Raw genomic sequence first — 25,088 nt, 5'->3', positions numbered from 1 at the left:
GCAACGTAGCTTTACATAGGCTTAATATTCGTAGCTTTCACGAGAACTGGAAACTGGCATACTGGAGATGCACACAACTGTAATTGCGTCTTTAATCGATCATGGGGAATACATAGGCATATTAATCATGCACATACAACATAAGATGGGGGACACGTAGGGACACAGAACATGGCAAAATTTACTTTTCCACATTCCCTCCTTGTCACTACGTTTCCATCAGGAAACATCAATATTCATGATACCATCTATCATTTCATACAATATCATTTGCTCGTCTCGAATTTTCTTGGAACGGGATCTAGGACGGGACTTGGGACTAGGAATACAAGAGGTAGCACAAATGCCGCAAATCGCAGGGCCACATTGTATACAGAGGCAGCAACTGAATATGATCGCTACTGCAATACCTAGAAATGACAATACTTTCCATCCCCTGGCAGAAATAATACTCCAAAACCAACCGGACCATGTCCAGGTGCCTGGATCCTGGTGTAACTGATGGGCAATTTTATGAAGTCTGGTTATAGCTGAATAAACAGACGGCGCGTTATTTGGAATGAAAATGCAGCAACTAGATCCGATGACTCTACATGCTCCTCCTCTATCGGCCAGTATGACGTCAAGAACGAGACGATTTTGGAGCACGACAAATCTCATAGCAGATTGCTCTTCGGTTAAGTTACCTAGAGCAGAGGCAGTCTCATTCACTACTGCTTCAAGAGTTCTTGTTAACCTACGGATTAACTTACTATTCTGGATAGGTCCTATAAAGAAGAAGAAACCTCTATTGAAATCTGTATACTGTTCTAGAGCAGTTTCAGTTTGATCGACAATCGGGGACTCAATCTCCCTTCTATGTCTAATGTGTACTAGATGTGTGTTTCTATGATAATCAGATGGGGCTAGAAAAACTGGTGGCAGTAGGAAGGCAATATAACAGGTTCCCTCCCAATCGAGGGGCAGACGAACATATGCGGTCTGACCACAAACAAAATAAGAATGACGTGAAGCTTTGAAAATAGATTTCCCACTGTCACTATACTCGACAATAGTAGTACAATCACTATGTCCTACATGTACGGAACCATTATTTCTGACACATAATTCGCCTTTGACTGGTAATACTGAAATAGCAGGTAAGTCTGGAGTAGGATCAGACTGAACATTCAGGACCATGAATTTCGAAGAATAATTACCTAAATTATAAACTTCATTTTCTAGATCTAACCCTGTTCTGTGGGGAAGACCTTGCTTGTCTGGAAAACATGTACTGTTCAGAAGGGACATATCATTTGAAGATGACGTTAACATGGACCAGGCTCCACATGAACCGTTATGTGAAAATGGATAAGGAAAGAGTGGCAGAACTCCCTTCGGTGTCTGGAAAGGGGGGAGTCGACCACACACCCAACAATTAGTGGCATTGCTGGTCGGGTGTGAATAATGTAACATACGGATAAATGTGTTATTGCGCATAGCAAGACGATAGGATAGTTCGTGAGGAGGCAGATCACTAAATGTGTGCTCTACTGTAGCATTAGAAGACTTATTTACATGAGAAATTGGAAAACATAAATGAAATGCATAGCTCGTGCAGGTAACCATCAGGCTGAGAAACAATATAAAACTTAGAAAAACGATACATCGGATTGAGTTTTGACTAACTCTCTCACTATGGGGGTCTATTTCATACATGTCAGATACCTGTCTAACCGTTTCACCTAGGGGAGGACTTAGACAATTAAACTGGCTGACTTATTTTACTAGACCGTAGCTTACTTTTATACTCCTGCTGTGGAGTTTTCTCTAACAGGGGAGGCTTGGTATCAATGTCATTTGCGGGACAGTCCTTAAGAATAGTTTCTTGGCAGTCTTTAAAATCTTGACAATCCTTGGAAATGTTCTTGGAAACAGTTTTTAGTCCGTGAAATTTCTTGACGTGTGACAGATGCACCCACCCCTTCCTGCCTTCCAACTTGACGGCAGTACGGGTGGTTAGAAGGACTTGCTTCGGTTCCTTCCAGCGAGGCTCCAGCGGACTTGAACGATCAAAATTGCGGACGAGGACCAAGCTTCCTGGAACGATTTCATGCGGTTTCACCTCGGTATTGTCTGGAAATGCGGCGGCAACCTGTGAACGACAAGAGTGTAGGGCAGACATCAAGGAAGCTAGGTAATCTGTCAGCATATTACTGGAAACATCTGTAATACTTCGGGGTCTAGGTGTACCCCATACATTCGGGGGACGGCCGAATACGACCTCATAAGGGGACAGACCTGATCTGGAATGTGCGACCATGCGCATATAGAACAGAGCGACTGGCAGGGCAACTAACCAGTCTACACCTTTTTCTTGACAGATTTTGGCAATGCGGATTTTCAAGGTTTGATTATGTCTCTCTACGAGACCGGCTGCTTCTGGATGGCGTACACAATGGAACTTCCACTGGTACCCTAGTAAAAGGGAAACGTGCTTCATGAGTTCAGATGAGAATGGCTGGCCGTTATCAGAATACACGACCCTAGGGAGTCCATAACGGGGGAAGAATTCACGAACCAACTGCTTGGCAGTGGTCGCGGCTGTGTAATCTGGGACTGGATATGCTTCTGTCCACCTGGACAAAGCGCATACAACTACAAGGACATACTTGAAACCTCGACATCGCTCCATCTGAATATAATCCATCTGGAGGACTTCAAAAGGGTGGTCAGGGGGTTGGAATCCACCTTGTTCCACCGGGACACTTTTACCTGGATTGAATTGACAACATATCATACAGGTACGGACTTTCTGCTTGGCTGCAGCTCGTAAGTGCTTGTTGAACCATAGGTTCTGAATACTGTCTAACATAGCTTTCTCTCCTAAGTGTGCAGGACTATGTGCGGTATTAATAATGACTTGAACCATAGAGTCGGGGAGAAACCATGTGGCTTTTCCCTTCGTCACCCATCCCTGATCTGTCTGGACCCCTCCTTGTTCGGACCATTTCTTGATTTCTTCGGGAGTAGCATGTAACTGGATATCTATGACATCTTGAGTAGGGTCCTTAACTGTCATACAAGTAGTCTGTTCTAAAGTGGATGTCGGTGTCTTGTTAACTGGTATGTCTGGTGTCTGTGCTGTAAGCTTGGCTGTTCGATCTGCTAGATCATTACCTTGGGAAATAATGTCAGTAACTTTCGTATGTGCTTTGCATTTCATGATAGCGATAGATGTCGGTAAATGTATTGCATCTAACAGAGCTTGAATAAGGAGACCATGCTGAATCTTGGTTCCATGAGAAGTCATGAAACCTCTCTCCTGCCAGAGCACTCCGAAGTCGTGTACAACTCCGAATGCGTAGCGTGAATCTGTGTAAATATTAACTTTCAGGTTCTTGGCATGTATGCAGGCTTGAGTCAGAGCAACTAGCTCTGCTGCTTGAGCAGACAGGGTGTCAATACGGTGTGTTTCAATAACTTCAGTGTCAGTAGTCACTGCATACGCGGCTACTAGTTCTCCTGTACTCGTTCTCATACATGAACCATCCACATAAAGTGTCAGGTCGGGATCTGGTAATGGAATATCTGTCAGGTCTTGTCTTGGTTTAGTCATAGTGTTAACAACTTCCACACAGTCATGTGTGGCAGGATTTGAAGTAACTGACGGTAACAGTGTAGCAGGATTTAGAACGTTGCAGCGTCTGATTTCTATGTGTGGCTGGAACAGTGTCAGTTCATAACCTGTCAAACGTGCAATTGTCAAGTGCTGAGTCTGTGTTCGGTTTAAAAGAACTTCCACGGAGTGTGGAACTTGTACTGTCAGGGAGTGTCCTAATACTATGGAATCACTTTGTCTGATAGCTAGTGCTGTGGCTGCAACTGACTTGAGGCACGCAGGCAGAGCCTGGGCTACTGGATCTAGTGTGCTCGAAAAATAAGCACAGGGCTTGTACTGTCCGGCTTGATCTTGTGTGAGAACAGATAATGCTGTACCATTACGTTCTGTGACAAAAAGTGTAAAAGGCTTACTGTAGTTCGGTGTAGCTAGAACGGGAGCTTGGCATAAAGCTTTCTTTAACTCATTGAAACTAAGTGTATGTTCAGATGTCCAAGGGAGAACAGTCGATACGGCTGCCTCCTGTGTCGTTAACTGTATCAGTGGTTTGGCTAGAAATGCATACTGAGGAATCCATTGTCGGCAATAAGAAGTGAGGCCGATAAAAGCACGTACCTCCTTCTGGGTCTTGGGCTGAGGAAGACTCGCTATTAACTGGATACGGTCGGGTGTCAACTGCCTACCCCACTTGGACAGTAAGTGGCCTAAGTAGATCACTTGCTGGACACAGAATTGAAGCTTCGAAGGGGACACCTTGTGCCCCATCTCGGCTAGAAAATACAGGACTGTAAGTGATGCTCGCTCGCAAGCACGTTCAGAACGGGCTGTGATCAGTAGATCATCGACATACTGGAGCAGGGCAGTGTCAGTTGGCATGTGAATGTTGTCTAGTTGTCTCTTAAGTGCTTGACTGTAGATGCTAGGACTTTCTGTGAAACCTTGAGGAGCTCGTGTGAATTTATAGCTCCTTCCATTTAAACAAAAACCGAAAAGGTACTGGCTGTCTAGATGAATGGGGACACTGAAAAATGCGTTTTTGAGGTCTATGACTGTGAAAAATGTAGCCTCAGAATCAATGGCTGTCAATAGAGATGAGATATCTGGAACAACTGGGTACTGAGGAATGATACATTTATTAAGTTCTCGAAGATCAATCACTAATCGATATACTGGAGGTGCATTTGGATCAGTACGTTTCATGACTGGAATGATAGGAGAATTACATACATTGGAGTCAGTTTCTACAACTACTCCTTGAGCCATAAGCTCGTCAATAATTTTGGATAAGGCTGCTACAGCCTCAGGTGGCAATCTGTACTGTCTGATTCGTGGCAAGACTACACCTTGCTTGAGAGTCACACGATGGGGTGTGATTTGCATAAAACCAACATCAGTTGGACCTTGCGCCCATAGATGCTGCGGAACATTAGACAATCTTGGATCAAAATCACGCAAAACATAGTGACCCTTGAAGTCACGTAAAAACAAACGTATTCCCTCTGGGGAACAGCAAATAACTGCACCTAATTCTTTCAGTGTCTTAATGCCTAACAAATTTTCTGGACATGACTTCGTAAGCAATAGATCAGTAGTTCGGGACAATGGACCTACTTCAAGAGTAACTGGTTTGGAAATCTCGTTAACAATTGGCTTTCCTGAAAATCCAAGGGAAACATTTCTAGAGCCTGAGAGCGGAGCCCCTGGAACCTCGTCGTGACTAATGGTAGTCCTACTTGCCCCTGTATCAATCAGAAACTTTCTGTCTTTCCCTAATACTTGACTATGAACATAGGGACCTTCTTGATCTACAGGAATCTCGATGAGAGGCAAGCCTACCTCCCTCTCTAGGCTGTTTCATGAATACGCTTGATACTCTGGATACTCTGTCTGTGCATACTGGTACATCTGCTGTGTAACATGCTGTGTTGCAGCGATAGGCTGCGGTGCTGGAACTGTCTGTTGTGCATTCTGTGGCTGAGAAGTCTGTGAAACTTGTTCTTGTCTAGGCGGACGTGGTCTTTCTTTAGTTTTACCAGTGGCTATATTGTGTTTCAGAACTGCACACTCGTTTATAAAATGACCTGGCTGTTTACAATAATTGCATGTCCCTTTAACGGGAGCTGCAGGATGACTGGCTTGATTCGGACCCCTCTTCTGACTGTCCTGTGGAACAGATTGTGCAACTAGTACTTTCATTTTCGTGTCTTTCATACGTCTCCTTTCGTGTTCTTGCTCTTCTCTGATTCTATTCTGGTGGTACTGGAGCATCTGTAACATCTGGGACGGAGTACTAGCTTGCCATGTACTTTCGACTTTCAAAACTCGATTCTTAACTTGTGGACTTGAATTCTCGACTAGTTTAGTAACAAAAAGATGAGGGTATGACTCGCTACTCGTCTTCAAACCACTGTTTATTATAAAACATTTCTCAAATCTAGAATAAAAATCACTAGTATCTTCGTCTTGTTTCTGTTTACAGGCTGAGATTGCATCCCAGTCTTCCTTTTTAGTGGCTAATAATCTAGGTAAAACTTGTATTAATAGTTCTGGTAATTCTTTACATTTGTCTCCAAGACCGGTACCTGGTACTTGTATCTTATCTTCAGCTTCTAGAGCTGTCCAATCGATCTTTTTCTCTCCCACCTCCCAATCTTTTTCCTTGAGTTTTTCGTATATGCCCGCAGGCAACAGGACTTTTAGCATTTTAATAATATCTGGATACGTGTATTCTCCCATACGGAGCATGTCTTTTAATTCTCGGTGGAACCCTGCTGGATCTTTGTCGTGACAGGGAATTAATTTCTTCATCTCTAAGAGTTCCATCTTTGTAACTGGGGTGTAAACAAATACTCGTTGCATTTCACCATCTGGTGTCCTAACTGGGTGTACTTCTCGTAACGGATGCTGCCTGTCTATGTAAAACGGTTTATTTTCTGGAGGTGAGACATGAACAAAATGCGGGTTTAAAAACGTTCTATATTTGTGGCGCTGTTCTAGAATGACACTAATTAAATCTGTACCTAAACCTTTCCATCTATACTGGAGTAACTCGTTCAGGACATCATGTAACGGACCTGGATCAGAATGTTGACCCTCATACAGTGTAATGAGGTGTTGGATCATATACATACCCACCAGTCGCTGCTCGGCTGGGGGTAATTTCAGAAACATTTGTGCCACTATTTCGTCTGGAAAAGTGGTAGAATCAGTAATCCATCGGACTGCTGATCGGGCTAGTTCTTGTTCATGCATAGTACTTAATTCACTATAACCGATTCGTGATTTCAGAATTTGATCGGTAGCTTGAAATACTTGTTCTAGAGAACCTTGTTCTGGTGCTGGAAGATGAAAGACTTTCTTGTGTTCTAGGCGTAAATGTCGGTCTGGAATTCTAGATTTACCCACATACGCTATTCTGGCGGGATTCTCGTCGTCTACCTCTTCAGTAGAAGAGTCATTTTCTTTCTCGCTTACTTGTGCTTCTTTGCGTTGTTCGTGTAACCTTATTATTTCTTTACGTATTTTCTTGTACATATTCTCAATACTATTGAGTGTCTTGTGCTTACCCTCGGCTATATTATCACTCCACCTTGTCAGAATTCTCATTTCGGTCGGATCTTTAGTCGGGGAATCTTGTTCCCGTATTAAACAATTGATCAGAAACTTTAATAACATGAACTGGATCTCAGCTTTCCTGAGAGACATGACTTCACCAATACTTTCTGGATCGTCTCCTGTACGAATGAAACGATACATTCTGTCTAGATCTTCTTTCATATTCGGTAGGGTGACCAAATACTCGGACACCTGTCTTATACGTACGGAATATATAACCATACTATCCTCGCCTGGGACTGGATCATAACAGCATTCAGTAAGAAGTCGCCTGATTTCTGCAATAGTCTTATATTTGGGCGTACGCTGTAACGCACGTTCATGTAACTCGACTGCTCCTAAACATCTACTTGGCGGCGGGGTACCAGGAGGACCTCCGCCCGCGGCCCCTATACTGGAATCGTCGACTGATACTCTTCGTGCTGGCAGAGTGACTGATGTGGCGGGAATTTGTACTACGGGCTGGACCGGGGGTACCGTAACAGGTACTGCAACAGGTGCCCCGGTGGCTGGAGGATCATGAATTACATTATTTACAGGAGCTGGCGGAACAGGAGTTGCATATTCTGGGACTGTGTCGTCCAAATAGGACGAGAGAAAAATATCAGCTGCGGTCTGTTTGTGACGTAGCTTGGTCGGAACTAAAGGTGGCGGAAAATTACTGGATGCCTCCGGGGTTGCTTTTGGCAAGCCCTCGGCAAGAAGAGGATACATACCCTTAATAAGGGCATTTCTCTGCCTGTCTGACTGTTCGGTTTTAACTCGTTCACCTATTTCGATTAATTCCCTTTCTTGGGCTCTTTCTAAGGATTCTCTACTTAATTCTGACTTTCTGATTTCTTTTTCGGTTCTTTTATGAGATTCTTTGCGCCATAACTCGATGGCATCTTTCTGTGACTGTCGGGCTTTCTTTTTCCATAATACTTCTTCTACTCGCATGATGCACTCGGCATCCCATGTACCCGATACGGGCCATCTGTACTTTTCTTCTAACTGTTTGGTGTACTCCACCCATAAATCTAGATACAATATGGCACTTATGCCATGCTTTTGATACATAAAATGACCTGGACTGTCCCTAGGCGGGACAGGAACTGCTTCTTCTAACAGACCTTTTCTAGTTTTTAACTGACGTAATTTGGAAAACAATGGCATGACTGGGCTGGAGTCTAGACACAATACAATACACAATGAACACGATAATTACACCACTTTCATACCACAACATTGAAATACATGAATGACATTTAAAATAACAGTTCAGACAAAATACTACCTGGAATACTGAAAACAGAATACATGAATTTCTCGAGAACAGAACTTACTGGAATGACTAGATGCACTGCTAAAACAGTACGAAACGTACCGGTCTCATAAAGAGACACGTCAGGACCCGCATCCACCTAAGTGGACACTTCGTGTTGGATCTGCGTACCCAAACCCACGGACCAGAGACAATACAATTGACCCTGTCTAGATACTACCCCAGCAACGGTACTCACCGGGCAGCAAGAACGGAAGGCCTCGGACTAGACTGGACTGCTATGACGCCGGACGGACGAACTTCGGACTTCTGTTACGGGTGGGCCTCCGGATACCTCGGACCTTGGACTCTCGGCTTGGGCTCTGGTCGGGACTCGCCGCGTTCCTCCACCGCCTCGTCTGGATGCTGGACCGCAACCTCCGTCTCCTCCGTGGGCCTGAGGGATACTTGAAGCAGAAATATCTGCACGTGCACGGTATGGTTCCGTCACGGCTGCAGAGGATCAGGGGGCTTGCGTGGCTTCACCGGCGCGTGGGGAAAGGGCAAGGTCCTATTCGGGCGCCATTATGTGGTAAATAAATAAATAATACCTCTATTTTTGACTAGATATAACAATAACAGATAGCTCAATAAATAAGAGTCAAGATTCGAGGTAGTAGGAGTTTGCAGGTTTAATACAGCATAAAGGACAGGAACAGGACAACCTGCACGGGCAAGATCTGGGATGGCTAGCCAACAGGGGGGCCCCGACAGCTGTCGGGCAGGAGCTGGAATGAGCGCGCTAAAGGGAATAACTTTTTTAATAACAGTGCACAAGTATATATAGTTAAAACAATTGCATTACAATACATACAGTAGGCGTAACAGTGGGTGGGGCTTGTAACAGTCGCGAAAGATAAGGGTGAAAGTAGGTGTAACAAGAGGCGTGAACATAGACATGTGATGTAAACGTAACAGAATATGTCATAAATGGGGCGGAAACATGGAGGGGGCTACCTAAGGAGCCGGGACCTCTAACCTAGTGGTGCGCACAAGCTGGCAATGACGTGTTACTAGGAAGAAGCTGGGGGCTATGACTTCTGCGCTAGGAGCAGAGACTGAAGTCTGGAGAGTCAGAGCGACATGTACCTAAACACTATCTAGTATCTGATGTTTAGAGAACATGTTGATGGAATCCAAAAGTTATCAGGGCAAAGGCTAACAGACACTAAGACTGGTGCATGCATTATTCTACATGTAGTGTGTGTTGAGGAATATTAAATGACCATTAATACAGTATTTCTCTTACATGGAGACGTAAAGGCTAGACCATGACGGAAACTATTGATGCGATTCAGTAGCTTAGGAATGCAGGGAAGGAGAGCTGGACTGATAACTGGAATCATAACATACTCTTGGCAGACTGGCAGGCAGAGCCAGGCCGAGCCGGGCACTGTGAGGCAGGAAGTAAGTGAAGGGTCAGGGATACAGGTGGGGGCTGTATCGCTCCTCAGCGAGGGTTCAGGAGACAGGAGCTGAATCTGAGTCCGGGCCCTTTTGAGGCCTAGAAACGGGGACTTTACAATGAAATAACGTGCACACTAAGAAACGTGGCAACGTAGCTTTACATAGGCTTAATATTCGTAGCTTTCACGAGAACTGGAAACTGGCATACTGGAGATGGACACAACTGTAATTGCGTCTTTAATCGATCATGGGGAATACATAGGCATATTAATCATGCACATACAACATAAGATGGGGGACACGTAGGGACACAGAACATGGCAAAATTTACTTTTCCACACCAAGGAAGAAAGGATACAGCAAAGAAAGGGTAGCTTTGGTCCAATTGCTTTAGACAAGGAGAAACGGGGGAAATTGTGCATTCACAGAAGTTACTCCTATTCTGAGAATCTGTATGTAGGTCAAGTCAGTTGTGAACATGCTTTCCAATTGGAGCACTACTCCAAGGATTTTTTGAAGGAGATGCAAGCAATTCCAAATGTATATTTTGTATGTGGAAGAAATGCATATGTGAAGCTACCAGATAATTGGTACGGATCATGTTATTTAGCAATTGTCTTCCCCAAAATATACCATGTTGAGAATTTAGAAACGACAAAGAGAGGAATACCAACAAGAGGGAGGAGCGGTCTAGGTGCTGAAGAGGTAATTGGGGATGTATTTGGTGCTGCATTCCCTCTCTTGGGATTGATACTGAATGACATCAAAATTAGAAGATTGGCTACAGTCGTAGATAGGTGATCTGCCAGTACTGCTAGATCCTTAATGCTGGTGGAGGGAGAGATGCAATCGATAAGAGCAATGGTTCTTCAGAACCGACTTGCTTTAGATGTTCTGTTAGCCAAAGAGGGCGGAGTTTGTAAGGCCTTGAAGGTCCAGGAATGTTGCACTTACATTCCAGACAATTCAAAACCTTTAGAGAAGTACATACGAAATATTACTGCGATTCATCACGAAATTGAGGATCTGACAAAGATAAATGTGTGGGAAAAAGTAGGCCAAGGAATGGGTAAAGTTGGAGGTTGGTTTGCCAACCTAGGAAAGGGTATCGTTTGGTACATATTGAAACCTATCATCATAATTGTGATTTGTGTAATCACTTTGTGGGGATTGGTGCGACTGTACCAATGGTATAGAGCAAACAGGTTGCAGAGATCCATGAGGGAACAGGAGAAAAGATTGACTGCGATGCAGGATACACAATATAAGAGTCTGAAGGCTCTAGAGACAATGAAACGAGGGGGTATTGCAACAACTTCAATCTGAAAGATCGTACATTTTAGGGATGTTGTTTTGATGGTGATGACTCCTGAAAGTCATCAAAGGGGGGACTGAGAGAGCACAAATCTGAAAAATGTATAAGTACACCATATTTACAAGCACGTAGTATTAGCTTAGTGTGGAATATACAAGAGTGTCAACTTATATAGAGAAAATATATGAGTGTTTTGTTTTAAGTAGAATAGATGCATATATATAAGTGTGGAAAACTAATGTAGAGGTAGTAGAAATGTTAAAATGATGTTGGAGTCACACGTTAGATGACTAAGTGAAAACGAAATGTAATTCTGCAAACCATGAAAATGTGTAGGCCACATGGCATTTCACAGGAAACGAAAGATGCTGCTACACTTTTAGTGACGTGGATTCTAATGTCATTTGAGTGCAAATGTATTATTAGGCATAGTATTAAAATATATGTTTTATATAGATGTGTTGCATTATATTATAGTAATACGTGTTAGTTAAATACTGTTTAAACCAAAGAAAGGAAATGTTTTAGAAGACAGAAACCGCTTTGTGTAAATCAACTAGGCCTGAAAAGACCAAGTCATTCTCTTTGATCTAAAATGTGCTCGTTAGGGGAAAGATGTGCTAGGCACTAACTGAGAATTCTTACACATGTTTTATGGTCTGAGATATGGTGGAGGTTGGAATTTGAGGCCCACAGTACATGTGTCTGTCGCAGGTGCGAGGAGCCCTAATCAGTACCATGATGAACGGTTCCTTTGTTCAAGAGAGCCAGGCGCAGGCCTGGAGGAGTCTTCGGGAATTTTAGGGGGTACTGTCTCGCTGAAGAAGAAGCCTGGGAAGCAAGGTCAACTTTAATGAAGAGTCCAGAGGAGCACCAGTACGGAGTTTGCCGCTCAAAACTGCACCACGTGAGAGGCGTCGACATGGGCGTTCCTATTGGAAATGTGATTTGGTATTAGGGATAGCACCCCGGGGTGGAGTTAGAGCAGATGATCTGAGAAGCCTTAGAGAGCGGATGGGTAGGCAGATAGAGAACGGAAAAGACTTCAATTGAGACAAAGACTAAGGGAAGTGTGTGATCTTCTTTGGAAGTCACCACTGCTGACACCTTTTTAGGTAAAGATCTTGTTAAGTAGGGATGTCACTTAGTATAGTGTAGGGACAGATTTAACTTGTACTTTCCCTTTCTGTAAATGACTCTCAGGTTGCAACTCACAGCGATTCTTGCAACACTTATGCTTTTTGAGATAGTATTGATAATTTCCTTTTGCCGATTGAGAATATTTAGAGAGTACCTTTTTGTATTAATACCTGTATACCTTTTTAATCTTATTCTGAGATGTTTGTATCTTCAGATACTTTTGGCTTTGAATTAAAACTTTTTAACCTTTCCCAGTGGTAAGTGGTTCTTTAGAGTGGTCTAAGTTCCTAATTGGCTAACCTAGTAGTAGATTGTCTTTTACTCAATGACAGGTACCAACGATTCAGTCGACATGATTAGGGATCTGGTAAGGTAACTAGAGACCAGAAACCCCGCGTTAACACATGGTTTGCAGAAAGTGGGCACAGTCCTAGCACTGACTGCAAGGATTAGTTGGAGAAACAATCCTATTGAGTGGACTTGTATGCAATATTCTTACCTAGATGTGTGGCTCTGTTTGTATATTCAAGAAAGGAGGACAGATAATAGCACTCTGCTGGCCAAGGACAACACCATTATTTCTACCTTCTATATATGTACAAATACACAGTCACCCGCACATCTATATATACAACAAAACATGAGTGTCATAATAATAAGCAGTACTTTCTTTCACTAAGTGATATATCGAGAACATAACTTGGAGGCTTCTTACTCTGTGCCTCACAGTTCATATTTCACCTACTTCAAAGAGGAATTCACTCTCTACAGCGGTTCCATCATATTAGGTTGGAAGGACATTGTGTCTTGCACCCGATACCCACCACTGCCTGCCTTGTGGCCATCCAAAGTGAATCCACATGGATTTTGAAGAACCTGCTCTGACTTATTAGCTCCTGCTGCTTGGGTGTGTGTTTTAGTTGAAATGATGTGGAACTGAATGTCCCCCTGTGTCTGGGAGGGATGAGTTTGTGCACAGGAACCGCTTCCTCCTCTTATCATAAGGTTTCATAGCTCCTGAATCTTAGTCTCCTATTACGTCACCATTACTCCATAGCACTTCTCCCAAGACCACTAAGCACTTTTGTATCTAGCTTTTAAACGCAATACTTTAGTATTATGTGTAGTAACTTGTGGTGTGTATTTTCAGTGGTAACAAATCAATTCCACAGTTTATACATACTGCAGGTATTTTAGCCTTTCTACGGAGCATTATAAGACACAACAAAACTTGACGTTGGAGAATGAGAAATCTTACCTTTGGGCTTGACAGTGTAAAACCCCACAGCTTCTCCATGCTGCCAGAAGATTTTGGCATCCTCCCTGCAAGAGTGAGGGACAAAGAACGCTGCATCCTCACCTTCATCATCTTTTTCTAATGCTCCAAAAATGAGACAGTTAAGTACAAAGAGGACAATCCTTTCTCCAAATGACTGCACCTTCAGAAATGGAAAAGCAGAAAAAATCCAGTTAGTGGGTATCTTTTTTAGTTTTCAAACCCTCCCATAACCTTTTTGCATCTGGCTACAGAACATAGCAGTAATAATAATACACAAACCTCCTGGGATAGCCATATGCTGTAATCACAGATTTCACTATTGAGCAACTTGGTGATACTAAATTATTCAACCTTGGATGCACGAAAGTTTGAACCAGCCATTCAGGGATTCAAATATGTTGCCTACCTGTTTATGCACAGACGTCTGAAGTCAATATGTTAAGCAAAGTGCCATCCCATAAGCTAGAAGGAAATTCCCCCTTCTCTACTAATGAATGAGTCCAACAGCTGAGATTCTGGATTGCTTTAACTTTGACTAAGCCACTGCAAAACAATTCGGATTGCTACATTAATATTTCAACAACAATTTCTTCAAAGCAACACAAAACCTAAGCATTCTAATTCCAATCATTTGGCATTGTTACCTGCACTTCAAAGAAAACTGAATAATAAACGTGTAATATTAACATACATAGCGGGGAGGGAGACGAAAATGACCAATTGTGGACTTACGGGCTTCTTTGAACACGGCTCTTGATTACTGGTGTAAAATCCTCAGGCCATTCGCTCCCCTGCAGATCTAGTATTTGCCCCGGGGCACTTCCTCAGACTCTAACCCACCCTTGCCATAGCCCTGCCCTGTGGACCAACGGGAGGAGTTCCCCAGCGAGATTCCCCGCCTGAGGCTGCTGCCCCTGGGTGCTTGCATTCTCACCGCAAATAATTGGGAGCAGCTACCCACACTTACTCTACTTGCTACTTTTGGGCAGTGCTTTTTTTTCTTCATTTGTTTGTTGGAAGTTGTATCTTGGTTGAGACTAATTTCTTACTTTTTGAACGGTGCCAATATCCTATATATATGGTATTGAGGAGACAAGCAGAGGGGGAACATAATGGTACACGTAAGCTGCCGCTCGCCCCAGTGCTTAATTTGTGCCAGTGGCGTACGGTGCTCAGCCCTGGCCCTTATTTTACACGGCCAGTGCTATAGCTTTCTTTCATGCTGGCAACTGAAGATAATTTTTCTAAGATGAATGGAGCGCCCGTGGTGTGCAGAGGTAACTGCAATTGTGTGCGTCTCGCTGCCTGGGCCAGCCTTTCGGGCACTATGTTGCTGGGTGCTAAGCTGGACGGGACCGCTGGACTTCAGTGTGAATTTCTTTCAGGCTCCTCCAGTACCGGCCTCACCGGTCAACAAACAAAGCATCTTTCTTGAAAGCTTATGGTTGGGGAAAATAGAGATGCAGGGCGTGTAAACGTTGTTTCGGTAAGCAAATCAGAGCAAAAAGGTTTTTTGTTCTGAGACTTTTCGTACTCTGCCAGGGAGTCTCTACTGGAATATCCATAGTTTTATCGAAAACTATTACAACAATGAAATGCTATGTCAAAAGGATTTAACTTCACCTCACGGGACAGAGATCAAGAATCCCGGTCATAGTTGGGGTTTTTGCACGCTCCAAACGTTTATCTCAATAAAATGACAAAAGCATTGCTTTTGCTAATGCTCCTTCAGACTGGACTGGAGCCTAGAACAAAGGTATTTGTATATTATTCAACATTCTAGGAGGCGTTTTCCAACTCTCACAATGCCTATCTGCAAGGGGTACTTTACCCTCGCCCTCACACGTTTTATTACTAAGAAAAACAGGAAGCGCAGTGATGCCATCCAAATGGTGTTCGGCGCTATACAAATGAATTGACCTTTTTAGGTTGAGCCTATGGCAGCGCGCAGGCGCTGCGTAGGAAATCGACCTTTTGGAATCACTTCAGCTTTCTTCAAAGAATGTAGCACTCACACGCATTGGCCTTTGCGTCTGGCTTCAGTACACACTTGGCCAAAGGCATGTAGATGTCCCAGCTTCTTTTCAAAGGTTTACTTCCAGAGCGTTTTGCTCGCGGGAGCCAGCAGCGGCGCGCAGGAACCATCTGTTTTTAATCAGCCTGGGCGTGCTTGGTTCGCATTACTTTTCACTCGAAACTTAGCCTTTGGGCCCCGTAGTCACAATCTTTTAAAACAGGGCGGTTATGCCTAACTTTTACATGGTGTATTTTCCCTTCACATATAGTGCTGCTGCACCTTCTTCCTCTGCTCCTCTGTATGTATGTATGCATTTATTTTAGCGCAATCAGGGATCACTACACAAAACTGTTGGAATTAGCTTTAAACTGGAATGTAATGTTATTGTCTACAGGAGGCTTACACAAGCCATTGTGTGCCATTTACTCGTAACCCAACATCTTCCAATATTACTTTCCAATTGTTGTTTCTGAAAAATCTTTCCTTTTTCCTTTCTTCTTTTTTTGTTCTCATTCCCGCAACCCTTTTAGATTTAACTGCTTTTAATCCAACAGAAAGCTTTGCCAAGAAAAACCCAGCAGGTGAAAAAAGTTATCTGGTTTCCTAGGTTCTGTGGGCGTCATTGCTTTGACTGAGGTGACAATCAAGCAGTTGGTCTCAGGTTCTCTACATCAGGGGGCGGCTCGCCAAGCAGCTGTTGTTCAGTTTATGCCACTGCCCAACCTACAAGGAATTCCCTTCCACCCTACGCATTTCTGTTTTCTCTTGTCTCCAGCTTTACTAATGCTTTCTCACTTCTATTCCTCCGTGTTTCTGTCATTGGTATTTTTAAGTACACTTCCTGTTTTCAAACCCATCACTTCCGTTCTGCCATTGTTTTTTGCATTCTTAACTTCTTCGGTTCAACACATCTTCAAACGTCACTAAGGAGTCTTCCTTCACCTAACTCTGCTCTCATGTTGAAGCAGCCCTGCTCCTCATAGGAAAGATGCTGCCTCTTGTAATGTGGTTGTTTCATTTTAGAAATGTCAATGTTTCCCTTTTAACCGCATGCGTGCGGGCGAATTCCGCTCGCACGCTGAGATTTTTCAAACCGCACTTTACATGACGAGCTGGGCTCGTCATGAGCGTGCGAGTAGGCTACCTCATGACGAGCCCAGCTCGTCATGAGCGTGGAAGGGGTTAATCAGTGTTGGTGGTCTGCGTGAAAATCTTAGAACTCTCACTTTAACATGACGGTCACGCAAAGAGTTGGGAGCTCTGGGGACTTGAGGTGCACGTCACAAAAAGCTCCATTGGAAAATAGACTACATTTTAACAGTCTCAGCACAGGGGCCAGTGACTGAATGGGCACAGAGTGCAAAGTCATTAGCTATAGCTAAACACTTATAAGCTCCCAAAGGCGAAACTTATTGGCTATGCGAATGCTTGTTGTTGTTCTATCAGAGGCCCTGAACTTCAGAGAAGATCAGCGTGGTGGTGAATGGTGGTAGATAAATCAAATGTCAATCCCGCATTTGGCAGCGCTGGTAACAAGATTCTGTGATAACTTTGCACCCCAGCACTTCTCCTTTTTTTACAAATTAAGTACTGGCTAGCTCTCACCTAGGATATCGATGTTGGCGGATACTTTCTCCGACCCTTGAGCTGCTCCAATAGAGAGCGGTGCTGCGCCAGGGCTTATGGTAGATCAAGACCAAGAACAGCACCGGAGCTCCAAGATAAGAAGTAAACAAGTAACAGCAGAATATGTACTCACAGCGACGCATAAAAGAATTACAAAACAATAGTAATAAACTAACTACTGCTGCGAGGCCAAGTCAGATCAAATCCAAAATGCAGACTCCAAAAGTAGCCCGTACACCAAGCAGCATACGCCGGCTGTCGCTTATCCGATACAATCACCATCTAACCTTTGCCTGGCATAGAAAACTATAGACTAATAAATCGCCTGTAAGGCAACGCATAAGTCGGTACAATTCCCTGACCCCGTCACTGCAAAAGCATTGAAATTATTATTACATCAAGCTGCAGTTCCACTAGTCGTTACTAGGTGTCCCTCACAAGTCAAATGCAAAAGCATTAAAACACTTTCATGAAGCTGCAGTTCCACTATTCGTTACTAGATATCCCTCATGAGTCAAATGCAAAAGCTTGATGTAATAATTTCAATGCTTTTGCATTTGACTTGTGAGGGACACCTAGTAACGACTAGTTGAACTGCAGCTCTTTGTAGAATTTCTTTGATATTGGATGCTATAATATTCACTGCCCACTGCTAATCTCGTCCCATAATGCTTTGCAGGGCCTTTGGTTGGGATTGTATTTTTGGCCATAACTGTGCTTGGGGTGGTCCTAAGAGGATGGGGCCACCACTGAATCATTCAGGATGATATGCTCTTTGTGTTCAAGGCATCTGCTTGGTCCTCCCCTTAGGTTAGGGGGGACCCCAAAATTATTTCCTCTCTCATTGCCTGATATTTTTCTTTAGCCTGAATTCCGTGTTTGTAATGGAATGCGTAGTTGTCAAATCCTAGCGCAGCGGAATTTATTACCCAGGCCTGGGTAGATATACCTGGCCCCCCGCCCACTGGCGTGCCGGAAACGCAGGTAGCACCAGACATGTGGCACTAATGTGGCCGCCCTCCTTTGGGAGCCCCCTGAGTGGGCTGCGGGCAGTCTCAATGCATTCAGAGCAAAACAAACAGCATATTAATTAAGATAGCAGCTGGCTGCAAGCTCTGTTAGCGATCAATGTACAACCCGATGCAAAAGAAACTATGCATAAGGTGTACTGATGAATAAAATTCAGTTTTCACACTGGGACAGAAATCCTGCATGAGCATGCCGATGGACAAAATTAATCACCCGTAAAATGGCTGCCGACTAAACACTACCCACTGACGCTCTGTAGGTCCGCAAGCTCTGTAAGCTCTGTTCTCTCTGTTAGCGAACACTGTACAACGGTACACGGTACAAAAGGACATTCTGGGCACCGCTTCTGTTCATGAATTAAGGCCAGTTAGCACTCTATTAGAGGCCAGTTACCCATTGGAGCCCTAAAAGTGAACAAGATATATGATCCAAAAGTCACTACATACATCGCTTTGCTGACCACATTATGAGAGGTATAAATGTTTGATGCAGCTAGCAAGAAAAAAAACGAGGTGAATGAAGGCCAAACTCTCGAACGACAATACTCTGCAATGTTCTAGAAAAAGCAAAAACAACAAATTCACCAACTGTAGAAAACACACGTGAAATGGAAAAAGCGTTCAATAAAGTGGATTGGAAATACTTACATTCGACCCTTGAGAAATGTAACATTGGAGATCCCATAATCTGTATGATCATGGCAATCTACCATAAAGTCGCTAAAGTTGGAGCAGGATGCACTATCTTCTCCACATTTTCCCTGGAATAAGGAACCAGGCAAGACTGACCCCTTACACCTCCCTATTCCTTTTGACATTAGAACCATTCCTATATCACATAATAGAGAACAAAGATATCACTGGTGTCCCATTTGGCGAAACTACTGTGAAAATAGAAGCTCAGGCATACTTCTATAATCGCCTTATTGGCTTCTATTCTGGAATTCTAAGTAGTTTTGGGATACACATTCAATAATAGACACACCAGAAGTTAACCTGCTCAAAGGCTATGGAAATAAAGAGATCCTGGACAATTACGGTCAGGTATGGCAGACTGGCTGTGTTAAATACTTATGACTTCATCACTACCTTACACCACAACGAAATAACACTGCTCAAGAAGATTAATGACCTCCTCGACGGCTGGTCACCGTAATCTTTCTCAAGGTGGGGTAGGGCAGAGTCACTCAAAATGATGATGACCCCCTTAGTTAATTACCAAATCAGAATGCTTCCCATGTCCTTAATTTAAGTTTTCCTGACAAGAATCAATATCACATTTAATAAAATTCTATGGTAAAACAAGAAGCAGAGAATGTCAATTAAAAAACTTAAATTCTCTAAAGACAAAGGAGGAATAGGTCTACCGAATTTTGGGAATTATCAGACACCCTATCTCTTTAAACCGGGCACTAACTGGTTCCTTGAAGGGTTAGACTACAAACCAATCTGAGTAAGGCTACAGAAATTTCTCTTAAAAGGCAAACCTATAAGTACTTTTGTGACAATGCACAACTTTCACTGACCCCACTCCGGATACATAATGCACAACATAAAAAAACATTTTAAGACTAAACTACCACTAGGAAAATAAACTCTGCAACTCTAACATGGCTTACCTACCCTAAAATTAAAATTGATGACTCAATATTCTGGCCTGATTGGTCAGAAAAAGGGATTACCTCATCAAACATGTCTTTGAGAACAGCCTACCTCTACCCTTCTCCACTTTACAGGCACGATTCCGACTAGATAATATGGACTATTATAAATACTTGAGACTGAGAGTCCATATCTCTAAACATCCACTACTGACCTTTACAAAACAGGAACATTGTGTCCAGAGTATATAAAAGAATCCTCTCTAATCGCCGCAGGAACCATATCCGTAATTTGCAAAAATAGGAAGCAGCACCAAATCATGAATAAAATTTAGTTTTCACACTGGGACAGAAATCCTGCATGAGCATGCTGATGAACAAAAATCAACGTGACCGCTAATATAAATACCAATCACACGTAAAATGGCTGCCGACTAAACACTACCCACTGACGCCCTGTGCGCAGCCTTTATCTATACCCCCTTCTCTTCTATATCCCCTCATGTATGTACCTAATACTTTTGAAAAACAAATATGTTATGAAGATCTTTTGGGTTATTGAAGTTCGGTTTTCTTTCTCTGCTATCCTTGTGTTACTGTGCGTTGTAATAAACTTAATAGAAACAATTTGAACATATACATCTGCACCAGAGAGGATTACTGACTTGGCAAACACAGTAACTCATGAAGAAAGAAATGAAAATGTCGAAACTGAATCATATTGTGATGGTATGCACTTATTATACTAGAACTCAGATCAGATCAACAATGTACAAGAGTGGTAATTTATAAATGTATACCTGTGATTTTGTTTGACACCAACAAAGAATGTTTAAATAAAAATACATACATACATGATATGGTTCTATTTTGCGGTCTTTGGTTTCTCAAGTGACATTTACAAACCATTCAGGCTTTGACCTCATAGTTCATGATGTCACTAGAACTCCTAAATGGCAATATTGGACCATATTACATCACTACCTGTTGTGTATCCTCTACATACATATACACAAAATTATACAAAGATACATATATAAGTACTTAAATTCATTGATTCTTCACATTTAAACATTTCACAACAATTACAAGTTGTCTTCTGTAATTGAATTAAGTCATCCAAGTGCCTAGTAGGTTTGTGAGCATGTATACATACATCTACACATCCATCTGCACCACTTACAAAAAGAAAATAAACTCCGGTCATTGTCGAGGGTGCAGGAAAACGTAAGGAAATGTCATGCCTGTTGCCTTTATATTGCCTGTTCAGCTGCATAGATGGTCCATTAGCAGGTTAATTCAAAGTAAAATAGAACAACATCCTAAGTATCCCTCAGACACACAACCATTGCTCATTTCTGCTTTTATTAATCCTGAGAGGTAACACCATATAAATGGAGGTATTAATAAAGTTGGGGCTCCCCACCCAGGTACAATAAGGACGATGATGGGAGCCTCTACAATTGACCTGGAAGAGACATTTTTAAATCATTTCAGATGGAGAGTAGAGGTGTTTGAGGTTCTTACCGGTATGAGTCCATCTTTCAAGGTGTTGGATGTCCTGAGAATATCTTCAATGGATCTCCAGGATTCGTTTATATGAACAGCTAAACCTAAGCAGTTGAAGAGCAGAAGAGGTAAAAACAGATTTAGGCAAACAACAGAAAGTATGATTAGGAATTTTAAGGAAAAGACAATGCAATTATGCAGCTAGAGAGAGAGACTGTGAGACCGATAACCCTGTCCAGTGGTGACTTCAACCATTGTTGGCTAGTGATCCTGGACAAGAACCAACCAAGATCAGCCCTTGCTGGTATTTCAGCAGATGTGCAGACAAACAATGGGCCAGAGTTAAGTCTAATATGGGTACATGTTTGGGGACAAATAAATGGCCACAAATGGTTCCATATGGATGTGGGGGGGAGGGGGCAAGTGGAAAAGGACAGAGAAGGGTCCCAAGGGGAAAAGCCAAGGGCACTGCTTGGGATGAATAAACTGAGACAAATGAATCAGGACAGAAGATGCTAAAAAAAGATCATGTGTTAAGGCACTTGATTGGTGAAGAGAGCCCATTTATAAGAGACTTGCCTTCAAACAGACTGTGAAAGCATGATATTGAAGAGGATTTGGGGTACAGGCATGCAGGGTGCAGCTACAGCAAAGTAATAATATGCAGTCAGAGAAGATCATGATCGAAGGGGTTCAGAGGAGCACAAGATGGAGTCCATTATCCAGGAAGAGGAGCATTGTCTAGGTTGCCAAAAATCCTTGCAATGGCACTGAATAAATGGCCAGGGAAGGTTGCATGTGAATTCTGATTCAAAGTGCGTACATTGTCAGAGAAGAAGGTTATGAGGGGAAGAGGGTGTTATGGGTAATAAATGGACACAGAGCGATGAAGGCTTAGGCCTTTAGATGCCACTATGTCTAGTGTGCAAGGATTTTTAATGCATGTGTCATTTTGCAGATTTATGTCGAGGAGCAAGATTCATTACAATTTGCTCTAGGTGAATGTATTGTATTAGGGTGTGTACATTAAGAAGGTTAGGGGAACACTAACCTGTGTAGATGACAACAGTGAAGCTGGTAGGTGTTTTAAACTGGCAGTGCAGATGGGTTTAGGTGTATTTTATTGCAAATCATGTATGTGTGCGTGATGAACAGGTGGCGGTCTGCTGAGGTGCCAGTTAAGATGCCCATCATGTGCATGTGAAGCTATACTTGGATGTCATTGTGGATCAGTGTGAGTGTTTGAGGACGTGAACATTTTCTGGTGTCTAGGATGCATGGTGGTTAATAGAGAGGAATGATCAAAGTTTGTTGGTGTGACGTGGATCATAGAGTGTGTTATGATGTGCATAAGGCTTTTCAATCGATGAATGGATGGATGGATGGACAGACAGCCAAATACATTTTATATATGCAGATGTGCAGAGTGTAATATGCTATTTATTATCATTGATGAGGATCAGGAATGGTCATGACTTACACAAAGAAGTCTTGCTGGAGGAACGTGGAGGAAGAATTGGAGTGAGACAAAGTTGTTTCGGCCACTGCGCTGGTTATAATGGGGTGACTGAGGCTGAGCGAGTGCCTGAGGAGGTTGAAGAAGAGGGAAATATCGGGTGAGACTAATTGTGTGATGTAAGGTATTGGATATGGACAAATGTATGTCAGTGAACACTGCGATATAATCGTGGAGCTCATTTCTACAGCTTATAAATAATGTAAAGGGTTGTTGGTTGTAAAACTTGATAAGGAGTTAGTAAAAAAGTGAAGCTTCGAATGGTTATGATGCCCCCACATCCTCCAATAAGCTTTTTAGCTTTTTTGTGAACTGAGATAAATCGAATAGAGCAGGGAGTGAAATCAGACTGGAGAGAACTTGTGATTATTAGCATAATTGATCCCCAGTGCAGTCATTCGAACATGCAGTCTGTGAAGCAGTCCACAATGTTTTTCTTATGTACGTTTTTTAGTAATATGGAATAAAGAATTTGACCTATGTACTGTAGAAATAAACGTGTGTTTCAGAACAAATGCTCTAAATATTTTACAAAAGGGGGTGGTGATGGACGGAGCATCTTAACCAATCAAACACTCGCACCCAGTCAACAGATCTGGGTTTAATCCATCACCGTTCTTTAGCCCACTCTGCCACCCCAGTTCAGACATGGCCATATGCAAATCAGTCTGACCCTGTGCCTCATGGGAACAGTCCAGCCCGAACTGCCAAGCCATGCCTTCCCTGGACCGTAAACAAGCTTCCGAGGACCGGTTTCTGGCATTTCAGCCGTCTTTAATCCAGATCTGTTGACTGGGTGAGAGTGTTTGATTGGTTCAGATGCTCCGTCCATCACCACCCCCTTTTGTGCCACTTTGTTCGCCATAAGTTGGCAGGGTATGCTCAGACGTGAGTCCCTTTCTCACTTTGCCACTGGATTCAAGCAAGCCGGGCTGAAGATGGCTGAAATGCCAGAAACCTGTCCTCGGAAGCTTGTTTCCGGTCCAGGGAAGGAATGGCTTGGCAGTTCGGGCTGGACTGTTCCCATGAGGCACAGGGTCAGACTGATTTGCATATGGCCATGTCTGAACTGGGGTGGCAGAGTGGGCTAAAGAACGGTGATGGATTAATCCCAGATTTGTTGACTGGGTGTGAGTGTTTGATTGGTTCAGATGCTCCGTCCATCACCACCCCCTTTTGTGCCACTTTGTTCGCCATAAGTTGGCAGGGTATGCTCAGACGTGAGTCCCTTGCTCACTTTGCCACTGGATTCAAGCAAGCCGGGCTGAAGACGGCTGAAATGCCAGAAACCGGTCCTCGGAAGCTTGTTTCCGGTCCAGGGAAGACATGGCTTGGCAGTCCGGGCTGTACTGTTCTTATGAGGCTCGGGTCATTCTGATTTGCATATGGACATGTCTGAACTGGGGTAGCAGAGTGGGCTAAAGAACGGTGATGGATTAATCCCAGATTTGTTGACTGGGTGTGAGTGTTTGATTGGTTCAGATGCTCCGTCCATCACCACCCCCTTTTGTGCCACTTTGTTCGCCATAAGTTGGCAGGGTATGCTCAGACGTGAGTCCCTTGCTCACTTTGCCACTGGATTCAAGCAAGCCGGGCTGAAGACGGCTGAAATGCCAGAAACCGGTCCTCGGAAGCTTGTTTCCGGTCCAGGGAAGGAATGGCTTGGCAGTTCAGGCTGGACTGTTCCCATGAGGCACAGGGTCAGACTGATTTGCATATGGCCATGTCTGAACTGCGGTGGCAGAGTGGGCTAAAGAACGGTGATGGATTAAACCATGATCTGTTGACTGGGTGTGAGTGTTTGATTGGTTAAGATGCTCCGTCCATCACCACCCCCTTTTGTACCACTAAATGTTTTACAGCAATAAATAAACCGTAAAAGCACATCATCATTGAATAACAGATTTTCTTTTTTTGTTAAATTCTTTTTATTTACATGTAAACCACAAAAAAACAGGTGACAGTTGGTACAAGCATTATAGAAAAAGTACATTGTGATAAATTCCCATCAATTTCTGGTGTCTCCCTAGCCCCCATCCCACCCCTCTAGGCAGCAAAAATGTCCAACCGTTCCCGGCCTCAAGCATTTCGAGTGGCACTTACAACAGGAGTACACATGTTCCCTCGATAG

General features: G+C 43.2%; 1 protein-coding gene across 5 annotated transcripts in view; it reads right to left on the bottom strand.

The window, feature by feature from the left end:
• The window catches only part of LOC144824062 (protein FAM169B-like), a 373,480-nt gene that overhangs the window by 147,528 nt on the left and 200,864 nt on the right, over positions 1 to 25,088 (bottom strand). For all 5 annotated transcript variants that reach the window (XM_078683137.1, XM_078683140.1, XM_078683135.1 and 2 more), the window contains 2 exons: positions 21,460 to 21,545; positions 13,640 to 13,820 (listed from right to left, as the gene is read on the bottom strand). In XM_078683137.1, coding sequence (XP_078539263.1) covers positions 13,640 to 13,820; positions 21,460 to 21,545 — 267 coding nt within the window. The remainder of the gene's footprint in view (positions 1 to 13,639; positions 13,821 to 21,459; positions 21,546 to 25,088) is intronic.

The sequence above is a fragment of the Lissotriton helveticus genome, chromosome 3_1 (assembly GCF_964261635.1).
Source record: "Lissotriton helveticus chromosome 3_1, aLisHel1.1, whole genome shotgun sequence".
Lineage (NCBI taxonomy): Eukaryota > Metazoa > Chordata > Amphibia > Caudata > Salamandridae > Lissotriton > Lissotriton helveticus.
The sequence above is the reverse complement of the archived record's forward strand: the minus strand, read 5'-3'. Positions and strand labels throughout refer to the sequence as shown.